The sequence below is a fragment of the Nanorana parkeri genome, unplaced genomic scaffold (genome assembly GCF_000935625.1).
Source record: "Nanorana parkeri isolate BGI_ZX_2015 unplaced genomic scaffold, ASM93562v1 scaffold128, whole genome shotgun sequence".
NCBI classification, from domain to species: domain Eukaryota; kingdom Metazoa; phylum Chordata; class Amphibia; order Anura; family Dicroglossidae; genus Nanorana; species Nanorana parkeri.
In genome coordinates, this window is record NW_017306396.1 from 1,445,611 (window position 1) to 1,468,202 (window position 22,592).

Genomic DNA, 22,592 nt, shown 5'->3' on the forward strand with positions numbered 1-22,592 from the left:
TTAAAAACTGAAAGATGTAAAATGTGATTGATTGTTATGAGCTAGATTACTGTTTGTCCTTTCAATTTAGCTTGTTTGCTTGCTTCAAATGTTCCAGTACTAGATCACAAACCAGTAATATATCAGTAAATCTAGATGGAAGATCTGCCTAAAAAAATTAACTGAATGACTGCCGCAAAAAAAAAAGGTTGTTGCACTATACAGACTGTTGCATTAAGGAATGCAGGATTGGTACTAGTTACAGACAGACATCCCCCATAAACATGTAGCAATTAAGAGGATACAAAGTTTTGCTATCTCTCTTATCAGTTCTAGTTATGTTATGCTACAAAGTATATATGTATTGTGAAGTTGAGGTATGACAGTGCAGGCTAAGCACCTGCAGGTTATGAGTATACAGATGACAGGGAATACTAATAATAATAATTGTATAACACAAAAGAATAAAAGGTTTGACAGTGTATCATGTAACAATGGTATATTGCATTTCATATCTAGATGTATAACCTTCTCATACATTGCTATTTATGTTCATGAGATGGGTTTTATTTAAACTAGGCTATATATATATATACACATATATACACACACATTCTACTACCAATATAATGCAACTACGTAGGCACTGGACAGCAAGAACAACCCATGTATCTCTCACTGAGACCAGTATAATCCACTGAGGCACAGTCTGGGCACTGGACAGCATTTACAACCCAGGCATCTTTCCTGGTAGTCAACCCTACACAAATATACCAGTATAATCCACAGAGGCACACTCTAAGCACTCGACAGCAGGTACAACCCATGCAACCCCCCTTGATACTCTGCCCCACACATACAGTATATACCAGTGTAGCATGGGACAGCAGGTATAATCCATGTATCTCACCCTGATAGGTAGCCCCACACATATATGCCAGTGTAATCCATCTAGATACACTCTAAGCACTGGTCAGCAGCCACAACCAATGCATCCCCCTTGATACTCTGCCCCACTAGTATATACCAGTGTAATCCACCTAACTAGGCACACTCTAAGCACTGGACAGCAGGTGCAGCCCATGTATCCCCCAGTGATACCAGTAACCAGACACGATCTAAGCACTGGACAGCCCATGTATCTTCCAGTAATACCAGTAACCAGACACACTCTAAGCACTGGACAGCCCAAGTATCTCCCAGTAATACCAATAACCAGGCACACACTGAGCACTGGACTGTCCATGTATCTCATAGTAATATTAGTACCCAGGCACACTATGAGCATGGGACAGCATTTGTATTTCCTAATTATACCAGTACCCAGGCACACTATGAACTCTGGATAGCCATGTATCTCCCAGTGATACCAGTACCCAGGCACACTATGAGCACTGGACAGCCAATGTACCTCCCAGTGATACCAGTACCCAGGCACACTATGAGCAGTGGAAAGCCCATGTATCTCCCAGTGATACCAGTACCCAGGCACACTATGAACTCTGGACATCCCTTGTATCTCCCAGTGATACCAGTACCCAGGTATATTATGATCTCTGGACATATCTTGTCAGTGATACCAGTATCCAGGCATATTATGATCTCTGGACATACCTTGTCAGTGATACCAGTATCCAGGCACACTATGAACTCTGGTCATCCCTTTTATCTCCCAGTGACACCAGTACCCAGGCACACACGAACTCTGGTCATCCCTTTTATCTCCCAGTGACACCAGTACCCAGGCACACTATGAACTATGCACTTCCCATGTATCTCCCAGTAAAACCCAGCATAGACCAGTAAAGGCTTGTTTGGAAAGTTCAGTCCCCATCCTATGTGTCAATGTATCCAGACATGGGGGGTACTTTCCCTTGTAATTCAGGGTACACTTTCCATCATTCACACTATACAGACGATCTCTCTCTCTACTTACGATCCGAGGACCTCCTTGAATTCAAAGATCTTCTTGATGTCCTCCACTTGTTTCTTCCACGATGTGCTATTGTCGCCGTTCTCCCGAGCCATGGTGACAAGTGTGGTGCTCAGCCTGCTCCTTCCTCTGGGCTGCTTTCACTTCGACTTCGGAGACTTCCTGCTCGACTCAAGCCCGGGGTGACAAGTGCAGCATCGGAGGTGTAGAGTGACTGACGATCGGGGCAGACATCAGTGCCCGGCTCATGTATAGACGGCTGTGTGATGAGAGTCAGGCAGGGGGTGGTGCTGCCAGTTTGCAGGCTGGGCTCCCCCTACTCCAGCGCCTGTCGGTGTGTGATGATGACAAAGGCACGTTCTTATAGGGTTGTCACATCGCAGACCCGGGAGCCCGGCTCACAATGACAACTCAATCATGACTTGGAGATAATTCGCATTGCACCAAAATTCCGCGCACGTCAACGAGACTCCTTTCCTGGGTGTTGGACCTGTCGTTTGGCGGATCCGAGAACTGACTGCACAAAATAAAAAAAATAGAGGAGTCCCCCGGAGAGGAGGAGATCGGGCCCCGGAACCGCACCCCAACCTGCATGACAGCTCTGACACACAAGGACAACAGGATAAGGAGCCTTATTCTATGTACAGTGACAGCTGAGTCCAATGAGATCTGGAAATGACTATATCCAATCAATGCAATCCTTCTGAAGCTTTACAGTAAAAGTCATTTCAAAAGTTAGTTCATCTCATGCAAAAGTTCTCTTCAATTTCTTTATATCTGCAACTTTCATTAAGTCCTTGGCGCAAACTGCCACCGGCCCTTTAAGGGGTTCTGAAGGATGGGAGGCGGAGGTGGGGTTCCTGATCATGTGATTGGCTGCCATGGTGGTTGCATAGTTGGCAGTCCACCCCAAGGGCTCCTGATTATAAACAGTGACTTTGGTCATTGTGCTTAGAGCGCGCTCTCAGCACAGAAGGAAGTAAGGGCCCACCCACTGGGGTGACACATATATGTGTACATCCGGCGTTAAGGCCCACCCACTGGGGTGGCACATACATGTGTACAGCCGGTGTTAAGGCCCACCCACCAGGGTGATGCATATATGTGTACAACTGGCATTAAGGCCCACCCACCGGGGTGGGTACAGCCAACGTTAAGGACATCCACTGGGGTGACTCATATATGTGCACAGCCGGGATTAAGGCCCACCCAGCGGGGTGATGCATATATGTGCACAGCCGACATTAAGGCCCACCCACCAGAGTGATGCATATATGTGTACAGCCGACATTAAGGCCCACCCACCGGGGTGATACATATGTGTACAGCCGGTGTTGATGGCCACCCACCAGGGTGACACATATGTGTGTACAACCAGCGTTAAGGCCACCCACCGGGGTGACACATCTATGCGTACAGCGGGCGTTAAGGCCCACCCACTTGGGTGATGCATATATGCGTACAGCCGGTGTTGAAGCTCACCCACCGGGGTGATGCATATATGTGTACAGCTGGCGTTAAGGCCCATCCGCAGGGTGACTCATGGTGACGTGTTAAAATAATACCTGATATTCCTTCCATAAAGGTTTTCCTTGTTCAACACTTCCTGTGGTTGGGTGACACTGTCTCCTAAATGTGTTTCTATGTTGTCACCCTGTCACACCCTAAGCCTACAAGCAGCCGCATCAACACATTGCACAGGCAGACCACTGTTGTCACTATTGGGAAGCTGGTTCAGGACAATGATGTGCAGCAGATGTTGGAGGGAGTGCATGTAGACAGGAAGGGGCTGAAAGAGGCTGGAGAAGATCAGAAGCATTGAGATTTTTTTTTTTAAAGTATGAAAAAGGTGACAATAATATTTTATAGGAAAGAAAAATGGCAGTTGTTTTTGATACACAGTGTTTTAGCAAGCATAATGTCCTCTAGTTAGGGTTTAGATTCACTTTAATGAATTGATCATCACTTATATTTATTGCAGTAGCATTGTCCCATACATGTGTAGCACTGCCCCATGTTAGCAGTCAGCATCTGCTCACAATGTAAAGTTTTACACAGCCATTAAACTCTCGGATCAGTTAAATGTCCTTATTTTCATGTGCATTCATTCATGTATATACTGTTAGGCTAGGTTCACACTTGGGCAACTCCTGACCGTGTGGCAATCTTGCGCAAAACCACGCGAATTGCTGCGCAGTCAAGGAGTCGCCCACCGCAGGTACATGTACCACTTTTTAGCGATTGCCGTGCGGATGTCAACCCCATTGAAATCAATGGGGGCGTGCGGCAACCGCTGTGTGCACTAGCACACGATCGCGCGGCTCCGGGATGCGCAGCACGGGTGTCGTGCAGGTGTGAACCTAGCCTAAATCTCATGCAGGATGAGCCATAACTGAACCTGCCATGCTTGAGTTGTCCTTGTAGCTGTCAAGCTTTGCTCCTGTGGATTCCACTTACCACCACTAGGGGTCAGTATGTGGTAAGAGTCTGGGAAGACCAATTTTCAGCCACATCCCCATCATCATCAGTTTTTACTTGACTGGAAATTTAGTTTTCATACTATCTCGCAAAATGTTGCGGAATGTGATTTCATTTAAAACATTAAGAATAATTACCTGACAGAATGCAGCTGTTCCAGTTATTTCTGTGTATTTGTTTTAATTTGTTTGCATATTGCATTATGACAAAAGCAGAATAAACAATTAGATAAGCAGCTAATAACATCACATTTTGTGCTAAAGGGAAAGCATTCCGTCAGACAATTACATTCTTTCAGTGCATTCTGGTGAGATTTAAAAAATGACCCTAGACAAAAAAAAATGCTCGGACCTCTGCATGTGTGTGCAAATGTTATCAAAGACCCATCACCAGATTTAAGAACTGCAGGTAAAAGCACAGAAGACTTCAGGATTTTAAAAGATTACTTGCGTTTTTCATTTCTGTACATTTGTTTTTATTCACTTGCAATGTGCCTTTGAACTTGCTAGAAGAATTGACTAGCACAGACCCCATTCTCCTTGTATGTCATACCCTCCTTCTTCATTTCTGGGAATGTTTGCTGGCCCAGCTCCTCCATTCCACCCGTCACCTCCCTACATTAGCTTTAATGTAGCTGCCAGGGCAGTAGTGAAAGGAAATACTCAGATGAGTCACAACTTTGTGTCTGCTGGGCTGCAGACACCACATCCAAGATGGCAGCGCCCAGCAGCAGTCTCAGGGCTTTTGGAATTTTACACAAGGGAAGCTTTCACAGGTAAATAACATGTATAAAAAATATGTGAAAAGAGAACTATGGTCAGACCTTTTTTTGGCCATAGTTCTCTTTAGGCTCACAGGAGGACATTTACTAATGCCTTCCTGTGACCCAAAACTCAACATATAGCGTACTAGACCCCGCTGACAGGGCAGAGCCGCACGGCAGCTGGAAAAGATCTTGACAATATTGTCGGGATCCACCTCGCTGTCGGATTGACAGCCGGCTTTGCCTCTATAGAGCCAGAGCCACAGGTGCCGGCATGCTCCCCTGTCTCCCTCCAGTCAGCACTGGAAGAATGGAGAGGGGAATCCCTGTGGGGAGCAGTGACTGACAGTCACTACTCTCTGCAAGGAGAAGACTATGAACTGACCTCTCAGTCCTCGATCAATAGAGCGACATGTGACAGCTTCAGTGTCACACATCGGCTCTAACTATTGGGATGAGTGCATTTCAATGCCAATAGTATATCCCATAGTTCTCTTTAAATATACATATAATCTCATGGGAAGATTTTTCTTGAAATGAATGGGGTCTCCTTAAAGCAGCGCATTTAATTTGAATAATCTGGACACACACCTCAATGTCTGCAATATATTCTGGAACACAGGGCACCACAACACAACATTGTGGTGCACTGTAATGTAGGTGTATTGACAGCTACTGTATGTGCATTGGAGTGTCTCTGTAGATCAGGTATGGGCAACTCCGGCCCTCCATCTGTGCTTTAACTACAAATCCCAACCTGCTTCCACCCTTGATACAGGATCATCCCCTAATCTCTACCACTATTCGAACAGTTTGAACAGTACTACGTAGTTCCTCACAATTTCCTTCCCTTTGCCTCTGACCCTGGTGCTAGGGGATCCTGACTTTATGCCAGGTGCTGAAAACATTCGATTCCATCGCCTTCTTTCGATAGATAAATTTAGATTGCAGGATTTTCGTGAGAATTCCTCCTGGCTTACGTGCTTGGCCCTCCAATCACTTATTGACCCTTCGCTGGACAGGTGGAGTGCTATGCAACGTAGACATTTGTTTCAGGCAATCCTTGATCCTCATGCTTTGGACATTCCTGAGGAGTTGGGAAGCGGAAATAGGATACACCATTACAGAACAACCATGACATATTATTCTCACCATGTCATTTAAATCATCCATTTCCAGCAAATTTCAAGAAATAGGGTACAAGATAATGACCCGGTGGTATAGAGTTTCCTGGATCTTGCAGAAAATGAGGGCCTCCATTTCAGATCGATGTTGGAGATGTGGTTTGGAATCAGGTACGATGTTACACATTTTTTGGTCTTGTCCATGGTTGAGGTCTTTTTGGGATCAGGTGCTAACTGTTATCGAAGATCTAACCATGGTGAATGGTAGCCCCACTGCAAGGGTAGGTTTTTCTTCTACCTAGATCTCTTCTTTAAGGCAGGCTCAGACAAAGGGTTTATTCTCTCTATTCTGTGTACAGAAAAATCATTTGCAATTGAAGAGTTTCAGGTTATACATTTTATGTCAAGCCAAAAACCTTTTTCTTGTTTTCGAATAGAGTAAGGCCCATTTCATACTTGCGCCTTGGGTTCTGATCCAAAGGGGACCCATGCATAGATCCCCGGCTCATCAGAACAGATGTCACTGTTGTGACATCTTGAGGATAAAACTGAAATTACTGGACTCTTGTTGGTCTATAAGTAATCGGATCAGATTACCAATGATCCGACCTGGCATGGTCAAGTCAGTCGAAATGGAACTCTGATCTATTTGTTTTTCCAGACCTGCCTGGAGCCAGGGGTAACCAGATGTAAATGGACACACGTCCGTTTAGATCCAGCTGCCTATACACTAACATTGGGCTTTCTGTCTGAAAAAGGCAGCCTAAATTGAAAGATTTACCCTAATTTCCTGACCTGTTGAAGATGGTTTCACCAGGTTTCTAGCCCTCCCCTACACAGGCAGCATTTTAATTTCTGTCTGTGTTGCTGTTGGAGAGTCACCCTTTTTTTCTGTCTGGTAAAACATTGTCAGCAGGACAGGCAGTGAGGGCAAATCTCTTTAACAGAGCCCTGGCAGGAGAAAGCACACCCCATGGCAGGAGAGAAGGTATTCCACACACCCCGATGTGTGTAACATTTGCACCAGCTAGGGAGCAGCATTTTAAGACTTAGGCCGCCAGAAAGGTAGGTATATTGCCTTTCCTTTTAGCAGGTATGTTATTGTATACAGGTGACCTCATGATGACAGGGTAAACCTAGGGATGGATTTACCAATAGACACAATAGGCTATACATGGCAAGGACAAATAGGTAGCATTTCCCTATATAATTATTGACCACACATCTTTTTCTATTATCAGTTAATATACAGTCATCTCATACAAGGTCATTGCTACAATGTTCTAAGGCAGGTTAGATGCAGTAAAACAAGAAACCATTCCATGAAACAAGGGGATTTGATCAGAGGGCTGTTACTTTGTTGCTGAAAAGTTGTGTGCCTTGAGGCTCCAGTGATGGAAATCCAGTCCTGTATACACATATTATGAGGAAACTATAAGGACTGCCATCGTTGAGTTCTCTTCCTGAAAATGCTAATTTTCTAACCAACATTCTGACGTTTCTTGAATCACTGGCCTGAAACAAATGTGGTGATAAAGAATTATGATTTTTCTTTTACAAAGGTTTTCTTTTTCTGTAAAAAGGAGAATGCTGTATTTTCTTTACCGCTTGCGTTTTCAGGGTCTGTCACTAAGGAGTATTGAAGCCAACACAGCCAGGAAAGAAGCCAGCAACAGCAGTCCTTGTATTTCTTTAATGACAGGGCGCTTTATGGTGACAAAAGCTGACTATAACTCTAGGAGTGTAGTGGTTGCACATTACACCGGGTAGAACTAGATTAAATTATATACAGGAGAACATTCTTTGAGCTGCCTTTTCTTTCATCTTTCATTATCTTACACCCAAATAAAATAAGGCAGCATTGCTTTTTTTTCCTTGAAATCACTTGACTTTTAAGAATTTTATTAATAAAAAAATGTAAATTGACATCAATTGTATTAAAAATGGGCACCTCATAGAATAATTGAAGACACCGCAGATTGGCTTTTAGTGGCACTTCTGATTATCAGTCTCATTAATTAGGAAAAATACAGTAGCTCCTAAGGACCAATCAGAGTTCATATTTTGCTTATGAGACAATGTACAATGAGATCTGGTTGCTGTGGGTTACTGCAATATAAATATTACCATTTCTCTGTGTACTGCCTTATTAAATTAGCCTTATCTGTACATAAAAAAGGCTGAGTTTCTCTTTTTATTTATGTTGAATTTCCCGAGCAATAAGATCTCACTTGAAGATATCACTTAGGCACACTGCAGCTATGTATGTGCTTCCAGATGGTATTGATCTAATTTAGCAATCTGTATGATAGGGGACTATACATCAAAGTCACTGTAGAGGTATGTTCACATTCTGCATGCAGATTGTTCTGGTTTGGCTTCTCAAGCCCATATGCACACACACAAAAAACCATAACATTAACATTTCCATTGCAGATGTACTTCCATTTGGCATGTAACAGTCATCCAATGACATCTAGACCAGCAGCTGATTCATCAAAGTCGCATTTAGAGGAAATGTTCACAATTATGTGGATTACCATGCAAATTTTTTCACCTGTTCCTGTTTGGATCAATGACATGGAAAATATAAGACAGTTATAAATGAGTAAACATACAAATATGAGAGATATCACATTACTCCAGGCTATTTTACTGTAAAAATTCAGAGTCATTAGTATTCTGCTACCACATGTCTGTGATTTTAAGTAGTGATGGGCGACGCTGTCTTCGCTCGATTTGGGAACGGTTCATCGAATCCTGTTTGAAACTCGCGAAACCCAAACTTAGCAGGGAATTTGATTGAGGTCTGTAGAGGACAAATCTTCATACTAAATTCTAACTGTTTTCAAGGCTAATAGGCAAGCTATTGGCAAACAATGGCATGGGGACCTGGGTACTGCCATGATGGACATTTAAAGCAAACACAATTTTTTTTTAAATGCCATACAGCAGCTAAAGTTGCACGTTTGAGGGCAACATGGAAAAAACATTAAAGTGACATTAAGGATATTATTTTTCCCTCCCCCCAATTTTAGTGTAAGGACTTACCTTAAATTACACCTCTTAATCCGATCATCTTCCTCCTTACTGTTTTTTTCAGATGTCCCTCCAGCGCTGGTGCGGGTCTCCGATACAGCGCTGACTCCTCTGTCCTCTTCTCTGATGTCCCACAGAGTCTGTGCGGGTGCACGCTGCTCCATAGACTTACCTTGTGTCTCTCCTCGTCTCCCGGCCGAACATCTGAAGTGCACATGCGTCCGCCCCGAGATCCTTTGCGGCGCCCGAGACTCTTCAGATGTTTGGATGGGAGCGCACGGTGAAGACACAGATAAAAAAAAACCTTTTGAAACAGGTTTAAACTTAACGTTTTTGCATATATCTACTGCTTGCTAGTAGTAGATATTAAACCCTCACTTTTTTTGAATATAACTCCTTAATCCTTTAAATTACGTGCTTGGGAGATGCCTTTAAGCTGTATGTGTTACGGAAAAGACGATACATGAATATTTTTCATCAAGTGGTTATAGGCTTGAATTGACAGGTGGATAGAGCAGCCACAACAGATCTAAAAACTATAGGTTATATAAGTTTAAAAATAAAGCTAAACCCCTCAACTTTGTAGTACCTGTCCAGTGCCACAGCTCAGAGACCCAGTAGTCCTTTTAAGACTTTTCTGTGTGTGTCAGCAACAACTGTAGTTGCTGTTTAGCTGCTAACCCCCAAATCCACCCCCCCCCCTCCCCACAGTCTTTTTTGCTTTGTTCTATTTGACTTGAAGTTGAGTGTTTAAGAGCACGTCTGACTTTTCTATCTCAGAGTGGCTGTGCTATATAGTCAGAGCATGCATACCAGGTAGCTGAGTGACTCACAAAACCTTCCATTTCTTACCCTACCCGGTGCAGAGCAGCCAGTTGTCTGCAGCTGCTGCCAATGTGCCCTCTTCACTCTATTCTTGCTCTTTTGCTAATCCTGCCATAGCCCCGCAAATTGGTAATCAGGAGTTGGTGAAAATATTTGATTACATGGTCACTGACTTGCTGTGGGAAAATTTTCTTAGTCATGCGCAAGCATTCCTTCTTTTGGATGATGATGATACCAACATGACCGTAAAGAGAAGGGGCATCCGGCAGGGAGCAGCAAAAGGTAGTGATGTTCCAGCAGCTTGTGCTTACTGCAAAGTGGGCTAGGAGGGATGAGGAGGGAGTGGATGAAGAGGTGACAGTCCATCCATGGGTGCCACCAACTGGAGATGAGGTAGAAGCAGAACAGCAGTAAAGGAGGATTTTGTTTAGGGGCGGCTTCCTGAAGGGAGCAGCTGTCTTAATCTTACAGTTGAAACCTCTGAAAACATGAGTGCAACTGGAGAAATATTGCACCTGTTATGCCTAATGTGACCTAATGCTATTTAGCAGCAAGATAGTAATAGGATGTTATGGATAAAGTGATATAATGTTGCTGAGCATCCAAGAGTACCTGTGACTGCTTGGCTGTTTGGGCCTTTTGTTCTTTGTAATGTATAACCACAATTCTTTGTACTCTTTTTGGCTTTCATGTGAAATTTCAGTTTGTAACATACAGGTTGCCTTTCCCTCAGTTATCCCCTTCCCTATCCTTTTGTTAAACAGCATACCCAACTTCCAGAAATTAGATTATGTTTCAGATTCCTTGCCAGAACATTCAGAATCCCGGCAGGACCTCCAAGGGTGCTTGCAGAATCCCTGCCAGAACTTCTGATGATGCTCACACAAACCCTGCCAGAACTTCCAGAGTTCCCTAGAACATTGTTGGGCATTTCCTCTGACCGGGAGGGTATTTAAGCTCCAGCCCTGGAAGTGGCTGATGCTGTGTCTTCTTGCCAGCAAAAGCTATATACAGCTATACTATACTACTATTTGTCTGTTAAATTGCTGTCCCTGCTTGCCTGCCATGTCCCCACTACCTTTGCCTGGAATTAACCTTGCTTGGATCTGACTACTCCATTGCCTAACACTTTACATAGTCTCCACACCATAGCCATTCTGTTCCAGCAACCCCCTTGGTGGGGCTATCCAGGGGACTGTGACCTGGTGATAGGTTGCAGGCAAGTAAACTGGGACCACTACAGTTTAAGTCCATCTCCACCATCAGTAGCTTAATGAATACCAGCTATCACTTAGCCTCCACATCTCAAGAGAGCCTGCATCTCCTGCTAGGGGATGTCATAACAGTTCTCCAGTGGATAGAGTGAGAATATACAACTTGTAGGTTATGAATGATTATTTCACCCTGACAAGTCACTGAGAGGTTTAGGCCAGTCATGACAGGGAATAAAAATTTGGTGAGACCTTTTAGAGGGTTCCTTCTCTCCCAGGCTTTGCCTGGAAAGGATGTCAAAGTGAAGTCCCAGGTCCTTCACTCACAGGCTATGTCTGAAGAGAATGTGTGCATGAGAGGTCCAGTCTTGGCCTGCTGCGTGGGAAGAATGCGAGTCCTCTTCGATCTGCTGCTTGGGGAGGGTATGTCTCCAGAGAAAGGTCCAGTTCAAGCTTCTCAGACCTGCTGTCTAGGGAAGGAAGCTGAAGTTGAAGAAAAGCTCTGCTTAGACTGTTGCTGGTCCCCAAATACAGATTGTTGTTCTCAGCTTAACAGTCCACAACTATCCCTTGAGAGGAGCTAAAGATACCTAAAATTAGCTGTCTATCTGCCCTACCTACTGTGCTTTAATGTTTGGCAGAGGCATAAAGACACTACGAGTCTGCTGAGAAAATACTACAGTACTAGAGTCGGGGGGATTTTTGCAGCTGCTTTTGGGTATCCTGTAACCCCAACCTTCTATCCCCCAGATGTTTGAGCCAATAAAATCTGCAAAAAAGTTTGAAATCCGTCTGTAATCATCAGTGTTTGGGTGAAGCTACAAGGCAAATAATCCCTCCTGCCGGAAGACTAGGAGGGCCTATTAAAATTCAGCAGCACCTGGGGGTGTGGCCAGCTGCCGAGCGTGATGGCAGCTTTCTAACACAGCTCCACTCCAGAGCACACTGAGCGACACTGTTGAAGTGACGTGAGACTTTTTCCCAGCTCCACTACTACCTAAACCTTGTCCGGGTTATCAAAGAGATGCCTAAAAGAGGGAAGATCCGTGGGCAACAGCAAAGACCTACCAATTTCTTCCCCACAGTGCATTCGGCCAACCAAGATGGCGGAGACTCCACATTCGCTCCGTCCCCAGGGGAGTGTTCTTCACCTCCAGGAGCATCGCCGAATGCTCGTGCTTCAGCTACAGAGCAGAACCAAACACTAGGAATCGGTGAGTCTTCTCCACCTGTCTCTCTCACAACTCGTAGCCCCACAAAAAGTAAGCGACCCAGGGGGGATGTTGATGGAGACATAAAAGGTTGAGTGCAAGGATTTCTCCACATGACACCGCTCCTACAGATGGCAAGCCTGCATCGCTGCAGCTGGCCTCAGTGTATGACATGAGAAACATGCTTGCGCACTCTGCGATGCTAAACACCAAGACATGACTTCTACAATATCTATGCTAAGGTAATCGCTACAGGGTTTAACAGTAGAGTGTTCCATGTGGAGGATAGAATTAAAGATTTTTCCTCCAGCCACAATGATGTAGTAGATGCTATCCAAGACCACACTGATGAGCTTCAATGGGTTAAACTCAAGCTGGTAGACCTGGAGTATCGCTCCAGGCGCAACAATATTACATTTAGAAGTATTCCTGAGTTAGTGTCTCAGTCTCAACTCATGTCTTTTCTTCAACAACTTCTGCAAGAATTGCTTCCGCAAAGTACTTCAAAAGAGCTTATTATTGACTGAGCACACAGGCTCCTTAAACCTCAGAATCTGCCAGATAGGGTCTCCAGGGACGTTCTCGCTAGAATCCACTTTTTCCATGTAAAGGAAAAGGCCATATAAGCTGCCAAGAACAAGGTTCCAGTATCCTCTGCCTTCTCTGAGTTTGCCTTGTATGCTGACTTATCACAGACCACAATTCTAAATTGGAAAAAGTTGGCGCAATTTACCAGCGTTTTCAGGAAACATCACATCCCATATAAATAGGGATACCCAACGAAAGTTCTGGTCTCTTTCATGAAAAAATGTATGCTGCCTCTTCAACAGAAAGGGGCGATTGTCTTCTCAATGCTTGGGGCCCGGAGTCCACCGGTTCTTCCACCTCTACCTGAAGAAGTCTCCTTTCCTACATTAGGTACTGTGTAATATGGGCCTGGCTCAGAGGATATTATATATCCTCTAATTGTTCGTGGGACATTTTTCACCGGTTTTTCTTTCTTACATTTTTGTCCCCCAATGTCAGCAGCATAAGCTGCACAAACAAATCAATTTTTTTCTCTTTTTTTCATGTTGTTCTCTTTCATCAAGATATTCTGTTTCTAAGAACATGTTTGTTGCTCTGATTATAGTTATGGTTTTCCGGCTTATGTCCAGTAGTTCTGCAAAATATTTTAAATTGCAGATGTCTTCCTTGTCAATTTTAGCATTCTTTGTAAAAGATGTTGTCCAAGACTGTATCACTCGACGTTAAGGGACTGAACCCTCCATTTAAAAGATCTGCCCTTCTCAAGGAAGCCAGAGCTCGTAAAGCGGACATCCTTTTTGTTCAAGAATTACATTACATTTTGCGACTGGTAAAGTACCCAAGTTTTCCTTTGTGGACTACCCTTCACTTTTTATGGCTAACTCCTCTAAGAAATCCACAGGTGTTTTCGTAGCTATTCAGCTGTACCCTTCCATCTGGTTAAGTGTATAACTCAGTGGCGGAGCTAAGGAACAAAGGGCCCTGGTGCAAGATTTTTTTTTTGGGCTCCCCCTCCCCCCAAAAAAACCCACAAACACAGCGCTCTCCTTCCGCAGCGATAACTGATCCACACAGAAGGTTTATCATAAAAGTCTGCACGATTAGCAATGTTCAATGTACACTTGTAAACGTGTACTTTCCAATGGGGCAGGACAGGTTTTTTTCACAGATTAAAGAAAACTGTTAATCAACATATCCAAGGAATCCTAATCATTGGCAGGGACTTTAACGCTATTTACGATAAGTCCTCGGACACTACTAGCGCATGTAAACGACCTGTTACAACTTTGAGTAATTTGTTTCATAAATTTGTCTTGCTTAACATATGGAGGTGCCTTAATAACAGTGAAAGAAATTACACTTTTGTATGTTCATAATTCATATACGAGAATAGATATGTTCTTGACTAACAAAGGATTTTTGTCACTGTCCACAGCTGCAGTGAAGGGCACGATCACATGGTTTGACCATGCTCCAATCAAAGTTACTGTATCGAGTAGTCATTATGCCAATAAAGACTTTATATGGAGGCTTAACACATACATTCTAGCCCACCCAGAGTACAAACAACAGTTGTTGTCTGAACTAGATATCTTTTTCAAGCAAAATAATACTACTGACACGGACCGTGCCAATCTCTGGAACACTTATCACGGGTGTCCGCATAAAAATTGGCTCGTGGATAAAGAAGAGTCGATCTATCAGAATAGAGTGAATACCAATGGATATTCATAAAGTAGATCAACAAAATAAGAATCATCCTTAACATCTCTTAATTATCCAACTTCTGGATCTTAGACAACAACTCTGCTTAATTCATTTTCACAACCATGAATATTCCTTGAAGAAGTTGAAAGCGGAAGCTTATGCTCTTCACAACTAGGCGGGTGCTTATCTTGCCAGGTGTTTAAGTGTAAACAACAATCTAAGGCTATTTCCCATATGTGTAAAACTTTAACTGGAAAAAATGAATTCCACCCTAAAAAGATTGGTAATATTTTTAGACATTTCTATGAATCCCTAAATAGCCTTAACAAGGATCAAAATACTTCTCAAGTCAATGCAAGCTTCCTAGACCCACTTCCGCTGCCCTTCTTATCCCCCTCCCAACTACAAGAACTATCATCACACTTCACAGTTTTAGAAGTTAAAAAATCCATAATCTCTCTTCCCCACAATAAATCCCATGGAGTGGACAGCTTTCCTAACGAGTACTATAAATCTTTTCATAATATATTAGCCCCACACTTAACCGCCCTTTTTAATGGTGCCACAGACAAAGGATCCTTACCTGAGGTTCGAGTACGAACTTTAGAACATGGAAAAAGTTCGAACTCGAACTTTGAACTGAATGAAAGTCAATCAAATGTCCCCATTTTAAAGCCTTATATGTAAGTTTTTGGCCATAAAAAGGGTATGGGGATCTGGGAACAGCCCTGGGGGACATTTATCAATGAAAAAAAACACTTTTAAGAAATACCGTTTTTAAAGGAGCAGTGATTTTAACATTGCTTAAAGTAACATGAAACCCTCAGATTGTTTAACATAAAACAATACTGTAATGTGCGCCTTACTGTAATCCGTGGTTGTTTCCCTTCTCTTTGCTACTCTTCCTTTTAAATCTGTATCTGTTCTCATGCTGGGCAGAACTTCTGTTTTGCAGCAGACTGCCTTGTCTCTGAAATGGATACATGGTGTCTGTGTGTAGGTTTGCAACCTGAGCCAGCACTACAGGAAGAGGCACAAAGGGAAGTTCTCCCCAAGCATGAGAAGAGATACAGATTTAAAAGGCAGCAAAGAGAAGGGAGACTACTATAGATTACAGTAAGGCACACATTACAGTATTGGTTTATGTTAAAAAATCTGAGGGTTTAATGTCACTTTAAAGTGAAACGATAAAAATGAAAAAATCCTTTAAAGGAGAACTATGGGGTCAGTGTTTTTCCCCATAGTTCTCCTTAGGGTAACGGGAGGACACAAACTAGCGTCCTCCCGTTACCCTAAGCTCAGTACACCGCGAGCTACAGCTCGCGGTATACTGAGACACCGCACCTGGAGCGGATCCCGACTTAGATGACGGGATCCGCTCAGCTGCGTGAGTGACAGCTGGCTCTGCCTACCTAGAGGCAGAGCCAGCTGTACCGCCCCCTCCCCCGTCCGTTCCGCCAGTCAGCGCTGGCAGATCGGAGCGGGGAGAGGGGAATCCAGCCCCTCCCCCTGTCAAGGCAGAGAGCCGTGACAGGATCGAGAGGTGAGCGAACCCGGTATGTGTTCGCTCACCTCCCGATCTACTGAGTCGACCTGTGACAGTCTCATTGTCACAGGTCGGCTTAGAACTATGAGGTGAGTGGAAATCACTCATGTCATAGTTCTCCTTTAAATATCATCCCCTTAAACTGCCTGTAAAGTGGGGCATCTGTACGATGTATACAACCTGCTGCAGCAAAAAGTGATATTTATAAAAAAAAAAAAGTATGCGGTTCCTCCTCCCAAACAATACCAGACCCTTTAGGTCTGGTAGGAATTTTAGGAGGAACCTCAAGTTACAATTTTAAAAAAAAAGTGTGTGGGATTTCCCCCCAAAGTCATACTAGGCCCTTAAGGTCTGGTTGGAATTTTAAGGAGGAAACCCACCCCCAAAAATGTGGAAAAAATAAGTGGGGTTCCCCCTAAAATTCCCAACCAAACCCCTAATCATAGCACAGGCCTGGCAGGGCAGGAAAGGGCAGGAAAGTGCCTCCCCCCCTCCCTGCCATAGCAGGCCACATGCCATTGGCACTGGGAGGGTGCTTTTCCAGGGTCGCCCCTGGAACAAAGACCTCTTCCCTGCAAACCCTGGGGCGTTGGTTGTGGGGGTGTTGGCAAGGGGGGCTTATTCACATCAGGACACCTCTTTAATAAAGGGGCACCCAGATGCGTCCCCCCTTGTACTTGTATCCCTACCCATTCACTAAAGGGGTAAAATAGATTTAAATAAAAAGTCCAGACTTTTAGAAAAAAATCCTTTAATTGAAATAAAAACACAACAAAGGCTTTTTTGACAAGTCCTTTATTGTTAAAAAAACAAACAAAAAAAACCCCCAAGAAAATGGATCCACCAACGTAATCCTAGTGTCAATCACGATGTCCAACGTTGTCCACAATGACGACTGGACGAAATTTAAAAAAAATAGAAATAATAATTTTTAAAAAACACCGAAGCCTGCCGACCCATCCGCTCGCTACGAAGTCCTTCTGCAGAATGGCATTCTGACAGATGTCGGCAAAATATAAACAATTGGGCGGAGCTAGCGGTGACAGCTAGCTAGCTCCGCACAACTGTTTACATTGTCCGGCACCTGACAGGACTTAGCTGTGTGAGCCATGATTGGGCCAAGTCATCATTACTTTGCCCAATCATGGCTCTCACAGTGCACCGTGCTGTGATTGTGTAAAGTCCTGCACCTGACCTGTGGCCAGGTGCATTGCTTTACCCAGTCAGGGCTTCACAAGGCACTGTGCGGTCTCTACAAGGTCTCAGGTGGGCTATGCGTGGTCTGTGGTGTGCTCTACAAGGTCTCAGGTGGGCTATGCAGGGCCTATGGTGGGCTATGTGGAGTAAGTGGTGGACTTTACAAGGTCTCCATTTACCGCCCACCTGAGACCCCAGCTTCCCTGCTACGCTACTAACGCAGCCTGTCAGAAGCTGGATACAGTGTGCACGCTGTATCCAGCAACTGACAGGTTATGCAAAATGTCTTATACAGGAAGGGGTGGAGCAAATTTAGATGGAGGGGTGTAGTTTGGTTCCTTGATTCATACTGTTTGGTATTGCAAATCTATTAGATCCTTCTGGAACCAACTCTTTAAACTCATCTCGGAATTGGATCAGCAAACGGCGCTTCCAAATGTAGCCTTGGCCCTACTACATCTATCCTTAGACAAATTGCCATTGCAATCTAGTTATACTGTTATACTGCATATTTGGATCATGGGTAAGACATTATTGGCCCAGCAATGGCTCGATCTACGATCTAGTGCTACGTCAGAAAATAAAAGATCAATTGAGCTTATTATTACTGTAATGCAGCCAGGCTGGCTCAATCCATCATTTTTCTCCGGCTGTGCTGTCACATGGGAGGAATGAGAGTGCTAGTAAATTGTGTCTGTCTCCACAAACACACAGACCCAACAAGGCAAGACCCATCCCTCCCTCCTCCATCCTCCCTTCTTCAAGCTAGAAGATGGACAGCTGCTGGAGACTGCTCTCTTCCTTGTGATCCTGTACTGGACAGGAAGTTCAGGGAAGTCAAGCTGAGAGAGTTGGGGTCAGCTGTTTGGAAATATGATGACTATATGTGTTTGGGTACAAAATGTAAATAAATACTTTGCTGAGCAATTTATATTTGCGTGACCTGGGTTCAATTTTGAAAACAAGCTTGAAAATGTAATACTCTCCAAAAGTGTACCATACCAAAAGAGTACTGGGTGTTTGGAGCAGACTTCAGCAGAGGTAGAGGGTGCATCAACAGTAAGTGAATGTAAATATGCTTGGGATAAACATAGGTCTATTCTAAAAAAACATTAATAAATACCTACATTTTAAAAAATAAGGTAGACTTGATGGGCCATTTGGTGTTTTTCTGCCATCGCCACAACAGTTCACATTCAGGTGACCTTTCTCAAGCTGTATAGATGGAAGGGAACGTAAAGGGGTTATATACTGTATACTGTATTTACTTTCTTAACTTATTTTCACATTTGTACCATATTTACAACATATACAATTTACACATGTACAGTGAGTCAGTGACCCATCCCCATTTTGGTCCTTCCTTTAGATTGAGACAGAGTGTTTGAAAAAAAACTGCATGGTTTGATACTTATCAGGAAGCAAAATAAAGTCCAATATGAGTCATATTTCCTGTGAGACATTTCCCTTGACTATTGGTTGATGAAATTCTAAGATAAAAGTCACAGGAAAAAGAAACAATATTGCACTTTTTACTGGAAGATAAGAAGACGCCTTCTGTCTCTCTTCACTAAAGCAAACATATTTGGGAGAGCCATTTGGCGTGTCTGTCATATGTGTATCTATGAATGTAGTTCTGTTATAGAAATTGTTATTCTCGGTTATATGTTTTTGCTTAGCTTGCCGGTTTTGAATAGACATTAGGGGAGGATTCTACACCATTTTGTCATCTGGCTCCATTAATTTACATAGGAGTCACCACACATCTCCATTATTTCTCCATCAGTGTGATGCATGGGGTCTTGCATAATGGATGGTTCCTTTTGTAGGTGACAAGGCTCTCCCATATAGTCAGTAATAAATTATGGGCAAGGTAATATTCTTTGATTCCATTCCTGAACCAGTAGTAATTCTTTTCTACACAGAAGCAAGAAGATCAGCAAGGCAAGCCAGCAAGTAGAGTTTATGGATATATATACTGCAAATTTACAACTATAGTAGCATCATAGGGTGTCATAGTGTAGCCAACCAAAGCAAATCGATTCATTATGGACCATGAATAGTTTTGTTTTTTTGTTTTTTTTAAACACCCTGCTTACCTTAAAGTCAGGCACTGCTATAGAGGAAAACATAAGCACATACAGAGGTGAACAAAAAAGTTGAAAGAGAAAGGCCGGACCAGGTCACTTTATCTTCCATCATAGTGCTTGGTTTTTAGGGTAAGTGGGGGGTGCTTTACAGAAAAGAAAAGTAGATGTCTATGCAGACACTATTAGTTGGCTGACACAGTCACAGATTCAGTTTACAGTTATATCCTATGACTGCTAAATTGTAATGGGAAATTTCTGAAATGATTATATGTGACTACACTTTAGAGGCATCCTATGCATTGAGTCATTGCAGGTCTGTAATTGATGGTTACTGCCTCAACATCATCCTCTAATGAATTCATTCAATTTCAGCTTAATGTTGGTGGGGATATAATCTTGCAGAGCTCCAGTACTGGCTCCAGTAGTTTCCATAGGGACCATTGCCAGAGTGATTACTGACATTTCACTGGTTAATAGCATCTTGATGACTGCATAATGGTACTCACCTTGCTTAGCCAAAATGTTAGGGGTAACAAAAAAGATCATATTAAAGACACCAAACACCAACAGCTGTTAATCCAACAGCCTTCCTGCAGTTTTTTTTTATTTGCTCTTTTCAACATGTTCAAGATAAATGTTTAATTATGTTCATATTTTAAAGAATGAGAGAACAGAACAGTCAATTAAAATAAATAATTTCGTACAAAATACCATTTTAACTTATTCGGCACCATACAGTACATGGGCAGTGTCTCTCCCGCATTTGGTAACAAGCAGAAAATATTTATTCTTATGTGGACAGTGCCTCCCTTAGAAACCAATGTATCTGTCGCAACATAAACAGAATATAATTACAGTAAAAAAATATATATCTGTAACCAAACTTTTTTTTGCCCCAAGTCCAATAATTTCTAAGGAGAAAAAGCTTACAGGCAGAAATACACAGTGACCATAACACTCTGGGCAGTAGTAGATAGCAGATAGTTGTCCTTCCCTGCACCACTTCTCTTCACTCAAATCCCTCTTTTTGTTTATACAACTCCGGAATTCAATATTCACCTTACCTTTTAGCAGCCCGAGACCACCCATAATGGTATGTTCTCTCCAACCATCTTTCCTGTCACTATTTACTCAGTGTTATTTGCTCTCCTTCTTTGGTTTTGTTTATTGACCCCCACTTTGCTACTTCCCGCATCCTGCCCCTATCAGCCTCACTATTTATACATCAGTTTGCTGAACTTAGACTTTCTCTTTACCTATTGCTTCCCCCAATCCTCCCATCCATCCCTTCACTCCTACTTGCCTCTAGGATCTGAGTACAGTGAGCATCAGTGGTGGCCAACTGTCTAGATACAGGGGTTCCTGACACATAATATTATGTATATATATATATATATATATATATATATATGTACTGCTATAGAAGATAGAGCATTCTGTGCGTTGTGTTGTGCTGCAGTGGCATTGGCATGTCTTTTCATTCGATGTTGAGGTGCATTGCAACACATCCAAAATAAATGGGCTACCTTAGCGTAACCCATGTTAACACACCTTGCAACACATGCCATTGCACTTGTTTTAATGCATCGCAACAAACTGTGGAAGTATGAGACTGGGGACGTGTTACATGACACTGCTCGAGATCACTTCCATTACAGCCACATTACATATCAGTAGTCTCACTCTCACTACAGGCTGCTGGGGCCCAAGGGCCTGAAAATAGGCACCAAAGGCCTGCATACAGGTTGGGCACCAGGGATGTACATAGTATTTGATAAAATAATTCACATCCATCTTCTTTTTGTCGTTGTATTAAGATCTCCCAGCCTTGGCAAGCTTAAACTGACTATTGGGACCAGACTGAAAGATAAAACACAGCCTTTGGCCTGAAAAAGAAAAACTGTAGCATAGATAAGGAAGGTACTTTATAAAATGTAAGTTCTTGGGGAATTGTAGTTGTCTCAAGTTCTGCTACTGATAATATTCCGGGTACAAGTCATCAGGGAAGTTGCTTCATTGTTACGCTGCTACTGTAATTCTCTGTGCAAGGCAGAATCAGGAAGCTGTGGTTTCCATGGCGAAAAAGCCAATGTGACAAGTGAAAGAGCATTTTATGTTTGTAAAATGAAACCATGTGTAATTCTAGGAAGAAGCCCAATCGTTAAACAAAGAGATATAAGCCAACTTAATTCTTAATGCAAATTTAGTATTACATTTTGCAAATGAGTAAAAAAAAATTGAAAAAGTGAAATTCTTTAATGAATTTGATTTTTTTTTCTTTGCTGTTAATAGTAGAAAAATATAGTAATTTAGCTTAGAATATGAGGTGAGGGCCACCTTATTTAGTAATAAACAGGTAGGTAGTATGTATAGACTATAAAAAAATATTTCTACACATATTACGGGTGCTCCAACCACAACATTACATAAACATAACCAGTTAATTCAATATCAATTGTAGATAACTGATTTGATATAATTTAAAACAATAATGTTAAATAGAGGGCACATCACAGCAATCATGCAGATTCCTTCTTAACACAGGTTAGAAGATAGAAACTAACACTTTGTTGTATTTTAACATGTAAAGCACACATAAGTGATGTTTTAAGTAAACATTATTTTAATAGGGACTTGAGGAGCCAAACATTCATCTTAATTATACAATTTTTACAATACTGAAGTCATCTAAAGTAAGTATAACTCAATGCTACTATGAATACGTTTAGTTTCTGAACTTCATTTATTATACAGTCACACTGGTGCCAAGACAAAAAAATAATTATGACCATAATAATATGTCAAACAATGTGCCTAATCTGGTGCAGGTAAATTATGGTGGTCCATATGTCATGACAAAGATGGCAGAAACAAAAAATAAGATACAGAGCATTAGCACTGCAGAGCAATATATATTGCCGGTGTATAAGTAGAACTTAATAATCTAATATGTACCAATAT

At 42.6% G+C, this 22,592-nt stretch overlaps 1 protein-coding gene across 1 annotated transcript in view; it reads right to left on the bottom strand.

The window, feature by feature from the left end:
• CAMK1D (calcium/calmodulin dependent protein kinase ID) overlaps positions 1-2,015 on the bottom strand; it is a 224,035-nt gene extending 222,020 nt beyond the window's left edge. Inside the window, exon 1 of the mRNA XM_018553723.1 lies at positions 1,916-2,015. Within this exon, the coding sequence (XP_018409225.1) occupies positions 1,916-2,007 (92 nt within the window). The 5' untranslated portion in view covers positions 2,008-2,015. The remainder of the gene's footprint in view (positions 1-1,915) is intronic.
• Positions 2,016-22,592: the final 20,577 nt, after the last annotated feature.